The sequence below is a fragment of the Notolabrus celidotus genome, chromosome 22 (genome assembly GCF_009762535.1).
Source record: "Notolabrus celidotus isolate fNotCel1 chromosome 22, fNotCel1.pri, whole genome shotgun sequence".
NCBI lineage: Eukaryota > Metazoa > Chordata > Actinopteri > Labriformes > Labridae > Notolabrus > Notolabrus celidotus.
This window is the reverse complement of record NC_048293.1, coordinates 6,106,832-6,127,412: the sequence shown is the minus strand read 5'-3', so window position 1 is coordinate 6,127,412 and position 20,581 is coordinate 6,106,832. Positions and strand designations below refer to the sequence as shown.

Below are 20,581 nucleotides of genomic sequence, written 5' to 3'. Positions count from 1 at the left end.
CAGCCTTTTAGACGACGACCCCTACCGTCACCTTTAAGCAGAGTCAGTTTAGTGTTAGATTCTGAATGTAGGGCAAGTTGTCTTAATCATCTTCATTAAATTAGCTTGCAGCCCCCCCCCCCCTCACTCTCTCTCTTCTTCTCCCTGGAAACATTTTTGATTCCCTTGCCTTCCAAACTGTGAGATAACAACCTGCGTCGGACAAAGAAGCCTTTGACATTAGCATTCGTAACCAGTTTAGTTAATAAAGTCGTAATTCCAGCAGAAGGGTTCCATAACTTGATAAAACTGACTTACATGAGCATCCACTTTAATGGCGTTTTGGAAGAAGTAAAAGAGCATTACTTTGGCGTAATTTGACCAAGCTGTGCTAATTTGCCTTTCCAATTAATTAACAGACATGTATGAGTACTAATTAAATGTCAGAGTCACAAACAGACTGCTGCATGTTCATGGAAAGTTCTCGGTCCTCTCTGGCCTTTCATGGAGCATCTGTCTCAGGTCACAGATTTGGCTCAATGTCATTTTCTTGGCACAAAGGAAGAGCCTCATTTCAAATTTTCAAATTTGAGTGGACAGAAGACTAGTGCCTACTTGGAGTTTGCGTCATAAAATCCTCGAACTATATCCTGGTGGAAAAAAGTCATAAAATCCAGCTTCACTCACTGTGACCCAGTCCTTGTCATTGATTAGCTACATTACCAGTGAATAGTCAAGAGGTATAAAATGGTAGAGCCACAAGTAGAGTCTTGGTTTTAATACTGAGTTTGAACTTTGGCTCACAAGGCAAGGAATACTAAAAATGCAGAAATGAAAGACCCACAGAGAAGTTTCTTATTTTGTTGCAAAGATGCATGACAGCAGGAAGGGTTTCAACAAAGTTCATGAGGATTTTAAATGTATCATCCAAACTCCATCTTATGTTATGATTCTGAAAGTGTAACCACAAATTTGTCTTACTCTGTTATATTTTTTGATGGGCGCTCTATTCTTAAAGAAACAGTATTTAGTTTTGAATTGGGATGTGCATGGTTGAACGATTAACTACGTCACCCTCACTTGTAAGTGCCAGAATTACTATTCTTTAAGAATGCACCGAAATGAAAATTCTTGGCCAAAACCGAAAATGAGGAAACCAAAGCCGAAAACTGAAACACAGAAAGAAAAATATTATGCTAATTATTAGTAGGGAGACCGGGGACATTTGTAACATTTCACTCCTTGGATTTGAGATTAAGCCATGCATTTTCTGTTTGTGTTGCACAGACATTTTCTAGGCCTTTTATTAGCAGACACGTGAAGCTAGTTTGTATAGCAGTTTGAACACACTGGGTTAAAAGAGCTCAAAGTTATAGACAGAAATGTCAAAAATGTTAGAACTGACCCCGGTCTCCCCTACCATTGCATTTATGTCTCTGACTGTGTGCTAACCTCACTAAAATCAAGGATCTCATTAAACATATCAGACAACGAGGGTGCATGCCCCTCATCTGGTTCAGAGAGACGAGTCCTTTTTTCTGTGCTCTGTTCTCCTTCCTGCGCTGTGCGCTTCTCCGTCTCAAAGCGAGTTTTCCGCATCCATCGTGGCCTAGATCATTTCTCGTGCGCGTTGCTTTATTCCCCCATCCAAGTAACGATCTTTATAATGTGGATCAAGTACAGACGCAATGAAGTGCAGAGGATCTGAATAGATCTCAGTGAAACGTGTGCTCACAGACTCTTAAGAGTGTACTTTTCATTGTTTTATCTCCGTGGTCCGTCTCAACCTCTTTGCTTAGAAGACGCTTTAGTGCTGCAATTAAAGGGAGAACGGATGCAGACATGTTGACCCTTATCCAGACAAGCGCGTACTGGCCGAGGTTTTTGCTTGCATCATCACAGTCTGTTTAGGCCGTGTTGTTTAGGTGATAAAAGTCTTTCGGTCAAAAACTGAAAATGCACTTTATGCCATTTTCGGCCGAAAATTTTCGGTGGCCGAATATTCGGTGCATCCCTACTATTCTTCTAATCAAATGAAAGATATTTTGTATTATTGCAGGCTCAAATGTTGGTCAAATGTAGTGCCTAAGCTGTATTTCAGCCACTAGCTCTCATAGTGCTTTAATTCTCTACTACCCAGATGTAAACAAGCACTGAAGACAGATGGCATCTGTTAGTGTGGCATGGTTTTGCAGTATTTTGATCTTGGAACATGGACATTAAGTTGTATGTAGGTAGTTGTCAAACTGACTTAAACCACTCAGCCACAGCAATGAGTGACCAGCACAGGCATGTGGATGTTAACCTGGTTGGTGGTGCTAGCTCTGCTTTTGGAAGCCACACTCGACAAACCAATCTGAAATGGTTTACCTGCAGACTCAGTGCTTAGCGTTTCTAAATAAACAGTTTGAAGTGTTATGAGTGTTTTGTACCTTCAGACTAGTTAGTTTGTCAGAATCTGAATTCAGTTTAAACTTCCATATTTACGTTTTATAATTTCGTGCAAGCATTCATAGCAGCAGTTCTTGTTATGTCTAAACATCCGACCACTAGATGGCTGTGATTCAGTCAGCCATGTTTTTCTTCCACTCTAACAGAAACTATGACGAGAACAAGAAAGCACACATCTCTGGCCTGAACACAAAAAATCTGCATATTAAACAGGTTGAGTTTAAATGGACAGAATGTTGTAATCAATATTGTAATATTTCAACTCACGATCCTGATAGTCTTCCACATACAGCCATTCTCTCCTCTTGACCTCTTCATTCGTGATCCATCCCCATAGTTTGGATTGGATGCAGAGCATGATGGTAGATTTATCATCATGGTGTCAAGTAAAGTCACCATCAGTAACTACCTGTGCAAAGACAAAGGAGGTTAAGTCGTGCATGTTAGGCGCCATGAAGATCCGCTGTACAAATGTAAAGACAGCTCAGCCTTGTTTTGAAGATTGTGAGTTTTGTGCAAACGTTCAAACAGGACAAGTGTGTACTTAGTGTTTAAGTCATGCATGTGAGGCGCCGAGGAGATCCTCTGTACAAATGTAAAGACAGCTAAGTCTTGTTTTGAATACTGTTAGGCGAGTTTTGTGTAAACTTTCACACAGGAAAAGATCTTAAATGTTTACCTTATTGTGTTGGCTACTTGTATCACTGAGGGCTTTAACCTCTCTGCTCTCACTCACTGCATCTGTTTATTTTGAAAGTATCCGTTTGTGGTCGTGTGCGACAACACTTGGTAGCTTTATGCTGTGTGTGTTGCCTCCTCGCCCAGGTCGTTATTGCAAATGAGAATTGGTTCTCAATTAACTCACCTGGTTAAATAAAGGTTAAATAAATAAAAAGAAAAATGCTAGTAACGGTCTCCTCCAGGCTTCTGTAGGCCTAACAACAACAACATACAAACTAGGGATGCACGATATTGGATTTTTTGCAGATATCCAATATGCCGATATTTTACAACTCATTCAGCCGATTACCGATACAGATATTTTTTCCGCACACCTAATTAAAGAGATCATCAATTCTCTTCTGTATTAGAAATTAGTGTACAGTATTATGGTGACACTCATATCTAATTTGTTATGTAATATTCATTTCTTGTGCAAAATAAGAAAAATACTTCAAACTGCATATTTATTTATAACAATTGCTTTCAAACAAAGTTCATACAAAAAGATACATCCTACTTAAAACTTGGATGATGCTCTCCCTGAGACAATCATAACAAAACCCACAACCAGGGCAAATTTGACCAATTTCACATTTGACATAGTAAGTAAACCTAAACTCTGTTCACAGGGAACATGTGAAAAGTGTAACTGTACAGCAATTTAACCCACATTAAATCAAATGGTTTACTCTTTGACAGTAAATGTGCCTAAATTAGTCAGCTACATGTACCTTACAGACTGCTGCTTCAATTCAAATTTAACTAACAAGAGCCCAACATGTGTGAGGCAGCCCATTATTTTATCTGTTAATTATATCAGGGGATATCGGCGTGTTGGCTGATATCGGATAGTCTATTTTAAAGCCAATATCGTCCGATACCTATAATGTGCTGATAATACCGTGCATCCCTAAAACAAACTTTAAATTAATATCCCCTACACTCACATTTCCACTTTGTTGCTTTGACCCACTGTCATGGGATGGCTGTGGCTCAGTGGTAGAGTGGGTCATCTCTTAATCGAATGGTTGGCTATGTCAAAGTGTCCTTGGGTGAGACACTCATCCCCAAAAATTGCTCTCGGTGTATGAATGTGTGTAAATGAGGTGAGCTTGACGAGTTGTGGAAATGTGTATCATGAAAATTGATGATACATTATTGAGATCCATGGAGGTGCATTTGAACTCCCTGTGCCCTAATATGAACAGTTACAGTCACGGCTAAGGATGGAATGGAAAAGTCATGTAGTAAATAAGCTTTTTTTTTTTTAAGCCGATCCAAGTAGGGTGTCATCACGTTGCACCCCTACTCTCCTCACACCCACTTAGTACACTCATTGAATGTAATGTTATTGTGCTGTGTACTAGCAGCGTACTCTGTCTCTAACTCTGTGCCCCCGTGTCTCGTTCAGGTACGGGAGAAAGTGGCAAGAGCACCTTCATCAAGCAGATGAGGATCATTCACGGAGCGGGATACTCAGACGAAGATAAGAGAGGCTTCATCCGGCTTGTTTACCAAAACATCTTCACCTCCATGCAGTCCATGATCCGCGCCACTGAGACCCTCAAGATCCCATACAAATTTGAGCAGAACCGGGTAAGGACTGACCTGCAGAGGCAAGAGTTTGAAAACTGATTCCAGCATGTGTTTATGACTCGGTATCTTCAACTCTGCACTCTTTTGAATATAATGTTCTAATGTTTGTGCATATGCATCCTTCAATACACTGAATGACTGACTGAATGTGAACTAGTTACAGTTGGTGTGGGCACAATACAACTACATAATTATAGTCTATTATTGTCTGCTTCAGTGGTTCTCAATTCCAGTCCTCAGAGCCCCGTTGCTCTTTTATTGTGAACCTCTAATGAGGACTGATTTACACCTGGGACACAAGGTGAATGTAGTCCGCTGCTCAGTAGGACAGAAACCCAGCAGAGCGCTCCGTCATGAGGACCAGTGTTCAGAGTTATTGGTCTACATTGTGACTTGACATCAACAGAAACAGCAAACAGATGTGCTTCACAACAAGATCATGTGATTATTGCAACTTTTTACATCCAAATATAATTTAGCAACACCAGCATTTTGTGGCAATAACTTTTTAAAACAATATTCTCTAATCATGTAATAAGTAAGTTATTATAAGTAGGCAATTATTGTCTTTACCCACTTATTATTCTTGGAATAACATATCTCAGGGACGCCTGCAGGGAATATTCACATACGAGGCATGAAGTTACTTTGATTGATCTCGTAGTCTAAAGTCGAGGTCACTTTGACCTCACAAAAAGACTCTTGACCATAATTCAAGAAGTCTTAACAGTGATTTTGATACATTAGTCCTTAAAAATGATGAAGTGATTACCTTTTCTTATCCAAAAGGTCAAAGGTCAACTTGACTGTGACACAAAGTTTTGGTAAATCACTTTTCACTTCATCTAGGCTGATGCATTCTTCCATTATTTTCAAAGCATACATTGGTCCCCTGTTAAGTGTCAGTCTGTAGGTAACACACTTGGGTTGGTAAGCTGCAACTTGACTGGCAATGACATACAATGGACTTATTCATTTTAGCCATTGTTCTTTGTGGTGTAGTTTGGAATTTGAGTCATTTTCAAACTGAAAAGTAGTCATGAAGTTAAATCGTATTAGAAACACTTAAATTGTGTAGTTTTGAAGTAAAGGGCAGTGTATAGTGAGCAGGTGGTTATTTAAATTGGAATTCAACAAGGTGAGCAAGATGCTGATGCATAGCTTTGTGTTACATGACCATCTGCTTAATATTCCTCTGTAATGACCTCTAGTTACCAAACTGCTGTGATAACACGGCTACAAACTACAGACATAAACAATTTGACACAAAATATTAATTTAAAGATTATTTTTATATATACAAATATTTTATTATGCAGCTTAAAGGGCCATCTGGTTCCACTGTCATAATGCCTCCATGGCATCAGATTTCAGATACAAATGAACATTAGATTGAACATTTCAATTCACAGTCAAGTTTATAACGGCTTTCTTATTTCTTACAATTCACATCAAAGTGAACATTTCCTTTGAAGGCAATGTTAGGCCAGGTGAACGACACTTCTGCAGGGGTATTTATGTTGACACTTCTGTCATCGTTCAGCTCTCCGTCTCGGGCTTTGGGGTCGACACACCTTTAAACATACACAAGGCAAATGTCACAGCTTTTAACACTGTGGCTTCTTTCACTACTTATGGTTTGAAGTTTCTTTGTAGGGATCTTGGGCCGTGTAACTGTCAATATTTCCGGACTCAAAACTATTCTGAAGCAGAAACTGGTTTTGCCATAAAGTGTACTAATTCTAAAGCTAACAGAGACTGTAGCAAACATTTTGCCACAGTGTAAACAGGCAGAGGTGAAATGTGCTATTTGGTGGATTGATTGATTTGATTTGATGTGTGTGATCAGGTTGTCTTTAGTGTCACTTATTGCTGTTGTGAATTGTCATTTTGGGGTTTTAACCAATCAGAATCAAGTATTTAATAATAATAGTACCAAGGTAGCAAAAGGGCCAGACGTGGTTAGGATTACTGTAATCTTAAGTCATATAAAGTTATATGTTATAAAATAGATTCTGAATGTTATCTACAGTTTCTTTTTATTTGGTTGCCTAGACATTTGTGCACCATCAAAGAAATAACATCCCTTTGGAAAAATCTGAGCTTGAAGGAGTGATGCATCCAGTTTGTCTAGCAGAAACATTATCTTTGGAATAAGTAGAATATGTGGGTGGTTAGGATCAGCCACCAGGTCCAAACAGACGCTCATCTTAAATTCCTTCAGCTGAAATTTTGAGAAGAAGTAACTCGTGTCTATTTCTGGTTGCCTCCTTGTCTCTCACTGCTCTTCATATCTATCCTACATCTCAATTTTTCTCTTCTCACCATCTCCCCTGTTGTGTGTGTTGTTGTTTTTTTTTTCAGTCTAATGCCATGCTCGTTAAGGAGGTGGACATTGAGAAGATCAATGGCTTCGACCAACCCTACATCGTAGCTATTAAAAGCCTGTGGGCCGACCCCGGGATCCAGGAGGCCTACGACCGCCGCAGAGAGTACCAACTCTCTGACTCCACTAAATAGTATGTCCCTCTATGTTTCTGTGTGTGTGTCCTTCAGTGTCTCTGTATGTCTGTGTCTTTTTGTATCCCTGTATGTGTGTGTCTCTGTGTATTTGTGTTGTCATGGAGTGTGTGGTCTGTTTGGGACTTAAAAAAGGTATTTCTGTGACTGTCTGTGACACAATGTGGGAGTGTGCTTATGTAATTTATGTTTAGGTATGCCCAACATGCCGGTGTGGGAAGTAAAAAAATATAATTATCCATCCCTGATGGTAATATTAATTCCCAACCAGTTTTTACTATTTTTTCAGATCTTTATTTCAGAGATATTAGCATTTAAAGATTTAAAAAAATGATGATTTCTTCTAGATCTTAACACTTAAGTCAGGCTGGAGCAAGATGCCTTCTGAGTATACATCAGTTGATGGAGTCACTTGGGTGTGTTTGATGTGTGTTTTGCAGCAGCTTGTGTGTATGTTCTGTTTGTATTTATTGTGTTGGTTTTGTAAGGTATGTCTGGGCAAGGCAGGCACATGAGTCCACAGCTGGTATGCAGACATATTTCAAAATTGACCCTCCTATTTCACAATATAGAAAACGTACGAGCCACAGGTAGAAGATGAACTAACAGTCTTTTAATTGTTGCTTAGATCATTCGTAAGAAGGGCAATGTGCCATCAGGGGACGAGGATGAAAAGGCGCCAAGTCCATGCTGTCTCAATCAGCTACTTGAGAGCCACGATGCCTGCCTGTCATCCCACCTTGTTTTTAGACATACTCATATCTATGAGAACCCTCTCTAGACAGACTATAAAGACATTTTATTCTAATAACATTTCAACTAAATGTCTAACTCCCATTACTGTCCATTCTTTACTCACACATACCAGATCACTACTATGACTGAAGTAGATCCCTATTATTTATGTCTTTATGTCCTCCTTTTACAGATTCCTTGTCACCTTATGTGTCAGCTGCCTGTTTTGTGGTTGCGTATGTTAACCACTATTGCAGTGTAATAATGTATAACCCCAGGCTTAACAGCCACAGGCACTTGACTCACTTTCTAGTGCCCCCTGGTTGTAAAATTACTGTACTACAATTTTTTATATTGCATTAAGTCATGTAGGTGTGCTTGCCATGTCATAAATATGTGTTATGATAAATATTTATATGTTTGTTGCATGTGTTTGAATGAGTGAGAAAGATAAGATACTGAATATGTATACTGCTGTAATGTATATCTCCAGTTACATTAGTGATTTAGACCGTGTGACTGCGGAGGGATACGTTCCCACCCAGCAGGATGTGCTGAGGGTCCGCGTTCCCACCACGGGTATAATAGAGTACCCATTTGACCTGGAGAACGTCATCTTCAGGTACCCCTCACGGCACCAGGACGGCAGCATCACCATAGTTAGAGGACGGAAACCACTGATGACTCCCAGGATGTTAACACATTTACAATTGTGCTCCAAAAAAATGATCAGCTGGTTTGTGCATCATGGGTCTCATCACAATCCTAAACTTGCATTAATGCTGCACCATAAAGGGCCCATTTATCTGAAGAGAAGAATCAGTTGTCCTATAGAGGAAACTAAAACTACTGAAATGCCTTTAGGGCCTCATGGGTACACCTGATTGAAGATATCAGTGGTTTTTTTGTCCACGGTTGAGCTGAGGTTTCTGGCTCCAGGAGGCCAGACATGCTGCACTTGAAGCATGTGGGGGAGCAGCCGCCTAACACCAGAAGAATAAGGATTAGACAGTGATGTCAGAGATCCTCCAGGAAACAGTTACACAGCCAGTGAGGCAATTGGGCACAATACACGAATACATTCAAAGTTATGAAAGTGTATCGGCTTATTTACACGCCTTAGGGGTGAAACCAGTTAGAGTAGGGATGATGTTTCCTGGTATCTCTGGTATCACGCTTGTTCAAACCTTCTTCTGCTGAACTTAGGTGCTGCTGAGGTCACTACTGCTGCTGTCACTGATGCCTCCTCACCGTCTTTAAACATAATCCACAGACTTGACTTCACTGCAGATCAATGTGATCAAACAGAGAGTCAAGTCTAAGCATCCCGTTGGATTTCTAGATCGTGTTGGTGGAGTAGTGACACTAACTAACACCCTTTTGTTTCTGAGATGTGGCTTTTTTTTTCTGTGAAGCTTCTTCAACAGGACTCATCCACACTTCCTGGAATGATATTGGGGGTTGCGGTAATTGCCTGTCACGCTTTTATATAACTGTTTTTCTGTCTTTTTCTCTCTCCTTATCTCTCTTTTTCCCTTCAACCGACCCGCCTGTAGTTATCTTTCCGATCTGGATCGTATTGCAGATTCCAGCTATCTTCCCACTCAGCAGGATGTGCTCAGGGTGCGCATCCCCACCACAGGAATCATAGAGTATCCATTCGACTTGCAAAGCATCATTTTCAGGTAGAAAGATGCCTGTTACGGCTCAGTCCCTCCTTGTTATGTCATGACATCATTAACCCATACGTCATCTGATTTTGTTTTTGTCCAAATCCCTACTTAAACCGAGTTTTTGTGATCCTTCCATTAATCAAAAAAACTTGTAACCTATTCCTTTGAATCAGTGCACCTGTTTAAGTGTCTGCATCTCATTCTAACTCAACCATTTCCTTAAGCTCTAAAATTAAAAGTCAATACACACTTCCCTTTACGTCCTGCCACCAACAGGAGTGGCGCCACACAAAACACAACCCCCCCCAACAAACACAAAGTCCTACATTCTGGTGCCCGGTCCCTGTAAATGGGTCACCTCCTCTCTTCCTCCCCCTCTCCTCCTTTCCTCTCCGGCTGGCAGAAGAAACGAGGTCGTCCTCTCCGCTGTGGAGGAATGTTATTTTGGGCAGCAGGTCCTGCAGGGCCTATATTGGCCCCAGGTCTCTGTGGACCACAGTGGACCAGGCCACCACTAGAGGGCAGGCTTGCTACGTGAACTGAACAACATTAGTGCAGCTCCGGCACAGGCCGCGTCACACCTGGTGTGTGGCAGCTTGCACCCCGTGTGTCCAGAGGTGAAAAGAAACACCGTTTGATTGACGTTTAGTGGATGTGAAGTTGTTATATAACTGGCTGCAGTTCAAAAGGTCGGAACTGGAAAGATTTTGTAAGATCCGTCGTCACAAATGAGGGCTTAATGAAACTGGGACCTAAACTCCCTGACGAGGGAAGGGTGACTTTGTCAAGGAGAGGCTGAAACGGAGCGAGAATTCACACATCCATGTTTCAGCCAGGATTCATGTTAAGCTTCAGTGAATGCAAACAAACCAAAGTTTTCATGATCTCTTTGTCTTAGTTGTGTTAGTTCAGCTTTGAAGAAAAATGCATAGCACACTTATTAAGATGAATTTCCTCAGCTTGTAGTTCCTCATTAGGCAACATATGAGGCGTCCTGCGACCCTGAAAAGGATCCCACCAGAGGTGCCATCTGTATCTTCCAATCTCCTGTCCTCTGTGTCCCCTCTGTGTGTTCGTTCCTGCAACAACACTCCCCGACCTCATCCATGTTCATGTTCTCCACATTTTCTTTCCTCCGATTGACTTTCAAACATCCACGTTTGTTTTTGTGTGGTGGTTTATCTCACACACTGGGGAAAGTTGGGAAAGCTGTCCGGTAGAGTAAGGAAGGTGTTGCGACCGTCCACTTCCACTATATCACACAACGGACAGACTGATCTAGTATCAGATGTAATAAGTCTTAAAAGAATGACGCTCAATTTAAGGATGACAGTAAGATGCTTCCATCAGTGATATATATTTTTGTCCCATCAAAAGGAAAGTCAAATCTTAAATTGAGTGTCATTTGATGTGAAACTGGTCCTAGATCTGTCTTCAAAGGGGGAGCTTTCATTTTGTGGTGGCATGCATGACTCACCTTTAACTTGCGAGGACAAAAGGGTTTTCACACTGCACTTTTATTTCCATCTAATTAAACATCTAGACAAGTTTTCTTTGACATTCTTACAATTTGTGGCCAAGAATTTGATTATGATCTTCTTGAAGTGTTGAATCCATCAGGTTTCATGTTTGTTTTTGTGGAGTTGAAAGAGATGCCTTTTTTTTAATGAAGGATCAGTACCAAAAATCTATGAGGGGCCTGCGGATGTCCGTTTAAACATTAAAAGAGTATGCTTTCTGGAGTTCCTTAATGAGAGATTATATCTTTATTCGCTTGTCTTAAGAACACATCTGCTGAAAAAATAGTTACTTCCTAAAGGTCCCTTCTTGTGCTCAAACAAAGCCATACTTTCATGTGTTAGTAAAATGATTGAATAACAAGTTCCACAACTTGGCTCCACTAGTAAATACATCTTGATGGATTCAAAGCCTTCAGAAGTCTTCAGACAATCAAGGGTGTTGGAAATAATGAGACTTTTTGTGCTTTTAAAATCACTCAACAAGACAGAAATATTGATGTTTTTCCTCCCCTTCCTGTCCCTGGATTTGTTATCCCTCCTCTTCTCCTCCATCCTGCTGTCAGAATGGTGGATGTTGGAGGTCAGAGGTCAGAAAGGAGGAAGTGGATTCACTGCTTTGAGAATGTCACCTCCATCATGTTCCTGGTGGCGCTGAGCGAGTACGACCAGGTCCTGGTGGAGTCCGATAACGAGGTAGGTGGATGTTAGAACAGATTGTTTTTGTGATCGTTACAGCTGCAACATGTACTCAAGAAAAAACACACACACACACACACACACACACACACACACACACACACACACACACACACACACACACACACACATGCTCTGCAAAATAAATCTGTAGGTATAACTTTGCTCCTCTCACACTTTGTGTTTTCCCCGCTCTCTGCATCAGAACCGTATGGAGGAGAGTAAAGCTCTGTTCAGGACTATCATCACCTACCCCTGGTTCCAGAACTCCTCTGTCATCCTCTTCCTGAACAAGAAGGACCTGCTAGAGGAGAAGATCTCCTACTCTCACCTGGTGGACTACTTCCCAGAGTTTGATGGTGAGATCATCGACATATGTGTTTCAGTGTATCGTGACTAATCGGGTCTTACTGTATGAAAAGCTACATGTCACCCACGCTGATAAAGAAATGTAGCTCATTGTAATGTATTATAAAGTGCTTGTGACAACAGTCCTTGCAAGAACAGTAAAACCAATGTGTTACCACATTTAACCAATCTCTGTAGAGATGACTGGGTCAGAACATCTCCAAAATGTGCAGCTCTTGTGGTTTTTTTCAGTCTGCAGTGGTCAGTACCTCTCTCATTGATGTGTATGGTGAGTGAAGGCTAATCTATGTGGTTCCATGCTATGGAAGAGCTACTGGAGCTCAAATTGCTGAAAAATGTTTGTTCTGATTAGGGTTGTACACAATTAATCGATTATTGATTAATTGATTGTTAAGAAATTACTCGAAACACACATTTGTTATCATTTTTCTGTCACATGGAACAAACATCATGTGGTCTCATATTACATTCATCTATCAGGGAGGTGTTTTAAGTTTAAAGCATGTTTCGATGTGAATCAGCTGTTAAAGGTGTTGAGCACAGCGGAGACGCTCAGCTGGCGGCTACGTTTGTGCGTCAGGTCTCCACGTGCGCTTTTTAAAGAGGATCAATACAAAACTGCTGCCAACAACGACACGGACACAAAGGTTGACAACTTTAAACAGGACATTTCCCCACCTTTAGATACAAAGCCAACAGACTGCTGGGAATTGCTAGTACGCTCTGTTTGCAGATCAGGAGCATCAGAGTCGTCTCGGCTTTTCTGCAGCGGGACTGATTATGACCCGGTTGCGCTCCCGGCTGACACCTGACCGAGTACATGTGTTTATTTTTCTCAATAAGAACGAGTAGACAGAAAACTGCACACTGGGAGTCTGAAGTACTCTTCTGTTAGTATTATGAGCCTTCACATTATAAGATTATGTCCGCAGAGAATATTTTTATGAGCCTTATTGTTGATATTCAGTGTTAAACATGTACCTGTATTCAAGACCATCAGTTATATGCATTTTGTTGTTGTAGAAAATATAATTTAATTTCTTTTTTTATTGATTAATCAATAATTGATTGTTAACATTTTAAATAATTGATCATGGAAAATGCTCAGAATGTACATCCCTAGTTCTGATGGAACACCATAAGTCGCAGTTGTTGCGTATGAGGCTGTGTAGCAGCAGACCAATCATTGTTCCCATGACTCCTCTCCACCACCGTAGTCACTTACAATCAATCAATCTTTATTTATACAGCATCAAATCACTACAAATGTTATCCCAAGACGCTTTACCCACAGAGCAGGTCTCGACCATACTCTATGTTAAAATATTAACAAAGACCCAACATCACGACAGGATAAGATCCAGTCCCATCTCACAGACAGGAGTCTGATCTCATCTTAATCCACCATGAACAGAGCACTTTGCAGCATTTAGCAAGTTACAGTGGCAAGGACAAACTTCCTTTAACAGGCAGAAACCTCCAGCAGGACTAGACTCATGTTAGACACACATCTGCTGAGACCGTGTCTGGGTTCGAAAGAGGGATAGAGGGAGATGAAGAGAGAAAGAGATGATAGTGGTGAGATGGATAGTAGTAGATGTAGCAGCTGGAGTCTGGCATCTCCACAGCAGATGGTCGTCTACGGCAGTGATCCAGAGGAACCTACGAGACAAGAGAGCTCAGGGACTCCCAGAAAGATGTATGGTTAGTAACTTTAACGGGACAGAAAGAGTTAAAGTGGGTGACAGGTAGACAGAGGAGCATCAGAACTGGACCACAGAGCAGTGGAAGAAGGGGGCCTGGAGGAACCGGTCTCATCATGTCAAAGCTGTTTCTGCCCTACCTACACATTATTAGGCAGGAGGTTGTAATGTAACAGCTGATCAGTGTATATGTTGGACATATTGCACTGGTTTTTCACCTTTAAGTCACCCCTCCAAAAGAATTAAACCATAGTTGATGCAATTTTTTGGCAAAAAGCGAACCAGGCTAGCAGTTTAACCCAACGCCCAATCTTTATGCTGAGCCGTGATTCACCTCCCCTCTGAAGCTCTGTACTAAATGCACTGTCAATATAAGTGTGTTTCCCAGTTGTTCACCCTAATCATTTGAGCTGTTTAATCATGACATAATGAAATGAATGTCCGTCTGTGTCTCAGGTCCTCAGAGAGATGCACAGGCGGCGCGGGAGTTCATCCTCAAGATGTTTGTGGACTTAAACCCCGACAGCGACAAGATCATCTACTCTCACTTCACTTGTGCCACGGACACTGAGAACATCCGCTTTGTGTTTGCAGCTGTCAAAGACACCATCCTACAGCTCAACCTCAAAGAGTACAATCTGGTGTGAGGGCTCTCGTACGACGCACGTATCCTCCCCATTGCACAAACGCTCACCTCCTCTGGGAGTGTGTGCTCAAATCCACACGCATTACACAGCACACCATGCCAGCTCACACACACAAACACACACATACACATACCAACAGAACCCTTCCTTTTTACCCCCCTCCCCTTTCAATACAATACAATACATTCACAAATCCTCCCACCTGCAAACGCCGCCCCTCCACTTTCACCAAAGCTCGCCCTCTTCCTCCTTCGCTCGGCAGCTTGTTGTGTCAGAGTCCTCGCTCCTCCCTAAGCTGCTCCGTGTGTCCGATTTGGCTCCGGCTGCTGCTGGCTCTGGCACATTTCATCTGGCACACAAACCTTTCACACGGGCTGTATGGTGACATAAAGGGACTTTGGTGTTTGTGTGTATGTGTGTGTGTGGTGCGTGTGTACGTGTGTGTTTGGGGCAGCATTGACTGGCGAGGAGCTGTGTTTTGGTGACTAGCGGCACCAAACCCTTGTGGCCCTCTGGAGTTCGACCCTCAGCGGTGTGAGATCAGATCCTCCGTCTTGTCCTTGTTGATCTCCCGTCTGTGTGGAAGGATGTGGAATTTGTACCTCCTGAAGCCAACTGTGGACCAGCGAGTGGCATCACGCTTTTAAGGACTGAGTGACAGGAAGTGAGGTTGCACGCCGGACGCAAGGGGGGCGGGCTGAGGATTCTGTCTCTACCTTGCATCTATGAATGTACCCACCAGTGTGAGCATCGCAATCGCAAAAAAATAGAAATATATATTATGAAGTATCTGCATATGTAAACACACTTAAGACAAAAAGCACGAGAGGGCAAGACATAGCTAATCAAAATCTGTTAATTGCTGAGATTTTTTAAATGTTTTTAACGATAGAAATTTGTTGCTACGTCTACTTCTATTTAACGAAATAATGGGTAAAAGGAATGGTGATAAGAAGTGGTGAGAAATCTATAAAAACTTTTAAACTTTGCAAAACAAAGGCGTCTGAAAAGAAGAAAATTTACTTGACCTAAGTATCCTTTAAAGGTTTTTTGTGGGATTTTTTGTGTTTTATGTTTAAGTTTATCACATGGCTTCCCTCCTCCACATGTTGTCTGTATGGATTCACAGGGACAGCATCTGGCTCCACCAACACACCCCACCTCTTCTAAATAGCAGGTGAGAGGAGGACCAGCTTTTTAAAGCAGGCTCTGCTCCGATTGGTGGAAGCAGATGTGGAGGGGAGTGTGATGTCATCACTGTTGAACAGCACCGCAGAGCACATCTGCAGCTCGGGCTGCAAGTAGCTTATTCAACGAAATAAAAGCTGTAAATTAAACCCACCCACACATCCTGAGATGTGAATGGAATCCATGCGGTAACATCCCTGCTAACGTCACACCTGCGTCACTCAGCCGTCCAATCAGACACACGTCCTGATGGTGACATCACATCAGGATGTGCCTCTGTTTACTTTTTTTTAAACTGTATAGTCACTTTGTTTATATAAAGATTGCTTGCTGTTGAGTGGTGAGAGGGAGGGATGGGCGGGGCTACGAACCTTTCACAGAAAGCGCACTCTGAAGTCTGCAAATGTTTGTGTATATTTGTTTGTAAATACATATACACAAAACACTCCTGTACAAAAACGCTCTGTGGTACACCATCTTTGGCAAAAAACAAACAAAAAAAAATCAACAAAAAAAAAAAATCAACTTCTTTCATTAGCATACAGTTTTTCCTATGACTTTATGGTAGTAGTGATACTGTGATTATGGATTTTGTTCACTTGATTAATAGGACTGCACAGAGCTGAGTGGTGTTGAGGAAGCGATAAGTCAAGGAGCAATAGTCCGAGAAAAGAGGTTCCTCCAAACTGGCCTCTTGACTCCACACTACTGCAACAGCTCTGGCTCCTGAGTATACTAACTAGGGCTGGTAAAAATCTTCACAGTATGGTGACCAGATGATTTTAAGAGTAATTAAAGATTTTTTTATTTATCTAATTTATGGACCAGGTTTGAAGGTGTTGATAATTTGACTGCTTTTGATTCTGTCATGTTGAAGTGCTCCTTTTCTCATGGCGGAGCCTACTTGAGTCTGAACTGCTGTAAAAAAAAAACAAAAAAAAAACGAATGTCTGGTATAGTAAGGACTTTTATCTCTGCTTTCTATTTCTTATTGAGACATTTCCAATTGTACTTTGCCATCACATCTCCATCCATGATAATACTGTTTGGTTTTCTTTAGGAGCCCTCACATTTGTTTTGTTTGAGTTTTTTTTTTATTTCATGAAAAAGAAACTTGTATTTCCTCTTGGTTTATAGACGCAGCGCTGTAACGCATACCTAGAAAAATGTACAGTACGAACGTAGGTGGACTTTTTTATCAGTGATTGAAGACCCACGCGGTCCATGCTTGCTATTTGTAATTTAACACAAAAATTCTGTTGCCGTTTTTTTGCATTGTTAATTTCCAGTTTTTTGAGGCTTGCTTTGATAGTGCCAGTGAAGTGCAGATATACTTTTTTGGTCTTTGACCTTTTCTACAGTGACTTATCCTTCATCGTCATTAAGGGCTATCACAGTGCATCAGGCATCAGACAGTGGGGAGTGGAGTACAGGACCACAGTGAACCAAGTCATCCACTACTAATCCTTGTTTATAAATGGAGATTACTTGCAGTATGTGCTATAAGAAGTTATAGGCAGGGTGTTAATGCAAACATAAGGCGTGTGTGTGTGTGTGTAGAGAGAGTTTACCAACACTAAGCAGTTTTCTTTCTGTGTTTCTACAAGTATCTGGCCCTTTGGTGACTTAAATGTACCCGGTGTTTGACTCTCAGCCCTCCTCAACTTTTTTCGTTGGTATCACAGTGTTCCCTGTAATACCTCATTCAGTATAAAAACACACACTTCTCACTAAAATACACCTCTACCAGGACGAGTATTGCATGTTTCCCCAAGTATTTGAAGTCCAGCTGATAGCCAAGTAATGACCACACTCATGGTTTTTCATGTTTTACCTCATTAACTACAAATCCCATTGTTTTTGGTGGACCATTGCTCCAGTTCAGAACTGTATCTGTAGCAGCTATTGGTTTCCATTCATTGGAGTGAAGCTTGATAAGTAACTTGTTGCAAGTTTGATCGATTGTAAAAGATAATGCATAACACAGAGATTGAGTCTCAGTTTTTGAGACTCTTCTGATAAAGAAATTAGTTAAGCTATGTAATCAGGGGTTAGTAACTGGCTGATGTAAAAACACTAAATTCAAAAGCTGCATTGTCATTGTAACAAACTTAGAAGGCAAACAAATATAAAGTGGAGGACAATAAGAATGTTATTTTCTGTTGCCGTTTATTGGCAGCTAAATCTCTACAGAATGGGTAGTTAGCAATCCAGATGTTAACTACCAATCCAATCTAACTTTTTTTAGTTGTTGGGCAAGTTGAGAGATTCATTTACAATAAAATAATGAAGCTTGCAAAAAAAAAAAAAACACACCTTTGTTACTTTGAATCAGTGATGTCATACCAGTACCTGATTTCAAAATTAGCCTGATATCAGCACCAAATAACTATCTGTGTCTGGTATCTGCAACCTTATTATCAAGAGGAGTTTTCAGTAGTCTGTGTTTTCAACAGTTTAGCCTCAAGTGGATTTTATTTGATAAATGGAAACCAAAAGCTGCCAAACAAATATAGACTTGAATAATATTTTGAATACGGTAAAACTATCAATGTTAATGGGGCTAAAATATTTACATTTTTGAGCTGTTGTGGTCCTTAACTGCCATTCTGTTTGCTAAAAAAAAAATACTGGCTTTAAAGGAGGAAGCAGACTGCCAACCGTTAGTAGACTGCTGTCCCAAAGAGGACCTGGATGCTAGTTTTCAAGCAGCACCAGTATAGATACCCAAGTATTACTGAGTAGCGTTGTTACTGTGTGTTGAGTGCAGCTCACTAAGTGGTTACGAGCCATGTTGTATTATTAGACTTGACACTACATCTCTGGCACATGGTAAAGGGCTGACTGGCTGTTAGTTTGGGTTTGGTAGTGTGTTAGCAGCCCGGTGTTGCACAGCGTGTTTTATTTTGACACATTTAATCTCAACACTAATGTAAGAGCCCGAAAGAGGCGAGGCAGTCCTTGTGAAACTTATTAGCTAGTTTTAGAAATGACCAGTGAAGAGAGACTGGATACGTTTTCACTACGACACTCTTATTTGCACACTTTATTTCCTTTCCTTGTGACACTATTTATCTCAACAGATATATTTGAGCTGGAGAGAGTCGGGCAGACCGTATGAAACTACTCACTTTTTCCTTCATGGGCGTTTTTAGTATCGACTATAGCATTGGGATGGAATTGGTATTTCACTACAACACTTATTTATTGCCTTTCAATGCCTTGAATAGAGAATGATGGTGTTGCTGGCCCTTTAAGGTTATCGAGCTTGCTCTGTGGCCTTTTCAGTGGCCGTAGTTGTGTGATGTCACTTCCTGTGGGCTTGTTGATTGAATAAGTGGAATCAAACTTATCTCTCTGTCATCAGTGGGGAGTTGTTGCATATTCAAAACTTAAATCTTTCCCCCTTTTTTTGTGTTTTCATTTCCTTTATGATCAGAAAACATTACCAGAACACTGTTTTTTTTCCTTCTTTTTAGGACCACTTGATTTATTTTTCCTCACTCCAATGAAACCTGAAGGTCAATTGTGTAGTGGTGTATAAAATGCTGTTTGTTTTTCTTTTCTTTCTTTTTTATGTAAACCAAATGTAAATTATGTATTATATTGAGTGTGCCAACCCCACTCTCTCTAGAGCCAGGCTCTCTCTCTTAAGTGCCAACGCTGTGGTCATCATCAAAGGACCACCACCCGGGATGGTCCCCCTCTCCTCCCACTTTTTAAGTAAAACACACCGGAGACTAAAAGGATAGATGATTAAGTACACACAAAGACTTTATTCTGTATTTAAGATTGAAGATTTAAAAGATAATCTGCTGTTTTTTAAGAAACTGTAATTATAATTGCATGTGCTGTTTATTTTGTGTTGGCAGTGAGGGCTTTGATGTTTTCATTGAAGCAGAGCCCTCGATGAAGAGGGGTTCAATCAGTTGGTTATTATCGATTATTGATTTACATAACTCTTTGCCATATTTTTTTATGTGTTTCATGTATTTGTTTCAACCACTGTTGCCTGATCCTCATTCAAACATGAACATGACTTATGATCATTGCCGCCTTCTAAGAGAGAAACATAATGACAAGGTATCTGTTTTAAATTGAAATAAATTTGTTCCTATACTTGCTCATGGTGTGTGTGTTGAGTGGGTTTCATGATTTTTCTATGCTTCTAAGTCGTACATCTCTGACGTGTTTGACATGAAAGCAAAGATCCAGTGTCTTTAAGTCTTCATCTCTTTCTAGGATTGATATTTTCATGATCCTATGTTTGAATATAACAGAAGAATTTCAATGGCAGCACATTTTCCTAGATCTAGAACCAATATCTAGCTCTACTGATGGTGGACATGGTTCGCTACTGTTTGTTATTTTGTGGCTGCAGTAGAACCTGGCAGTGGTGGACAAAGTACACAGCTTCATTACTTAATTCAAAGTATAGATCCTCCTGGCTAAATATTACTCCAATACAAGTGAAAGTTGCTCTGTCAGATTATTACTTGAGTTAAAGTACTGAAGTACTTGCTTTTAAAAATACTTAAGTATTCAAAATACTTCTTAAAATATCTCGAAACATTGCATTTTCACAAAGCATGATGGCAGTCAAGAATACATAGGAGTACATTCTGTTACATTATGTTTATTTAGAAAACTTAACTTGAAATCTCAAAAAACTATACCATGGAATAAGAACAGATACTAAGTTACTCCAAGCACAGACAACTTAGTTTGAAATGTTCATCTGGAATGAAACAAGTGTTACCTTGCTCAACACACTTTCTCAG

The 20,581-nt window shown here is 40.6% G+C and overlaps 1 protein-coding gene across 2 annotated transcripts in view; it reads left to right on the top strand.

Moving 5' to 3' along the window:
* Window positions 1-19,927, top strand: part of gna11b (guanine nucleotide binding protein (G protein), alpha 11b (Gq class)) — a 36,568-nt gene extending 16,641 nt beyond the window's left edge. The window contains exons 2-7 of one of the 2 annotated variants that reach the window (XM_034674315.1): window positions 4,565-4,749; window positions 7,114-7,268; window positions 9,561-9,689; window positions 11,761-11,890; window positions 12,099-12,252; window positions 14,422-19,927. In XM_034674315.1, the coding sequence (XP_034530206.1) occupies window positions 4,565-4,749; window positions 7,114-7,268; window positions 9,561-9,689; window positions 11,761-11,890; window positions 12,099-12,252; window positions 14,422-14,612 (944 nt within the window). In that variant the 3' untranslated portion in view covers window positions 14,613-19,927. Of the gene's footprint in view, window positions 1-4,564; window positions 4,750-7,113; window positions 7,269-8,497; window positions 8,627-9,560; window positions 9,690-11,760; window positions 11,891-12,098; window positions 12,253-14,421 lie in introns of both variants that reach the window. The other variant, XM_034674314.1, reaches the window with a different exon arrangement.
* Window positions 19,928-20,581: the final 654 nt, after the last annotated feature.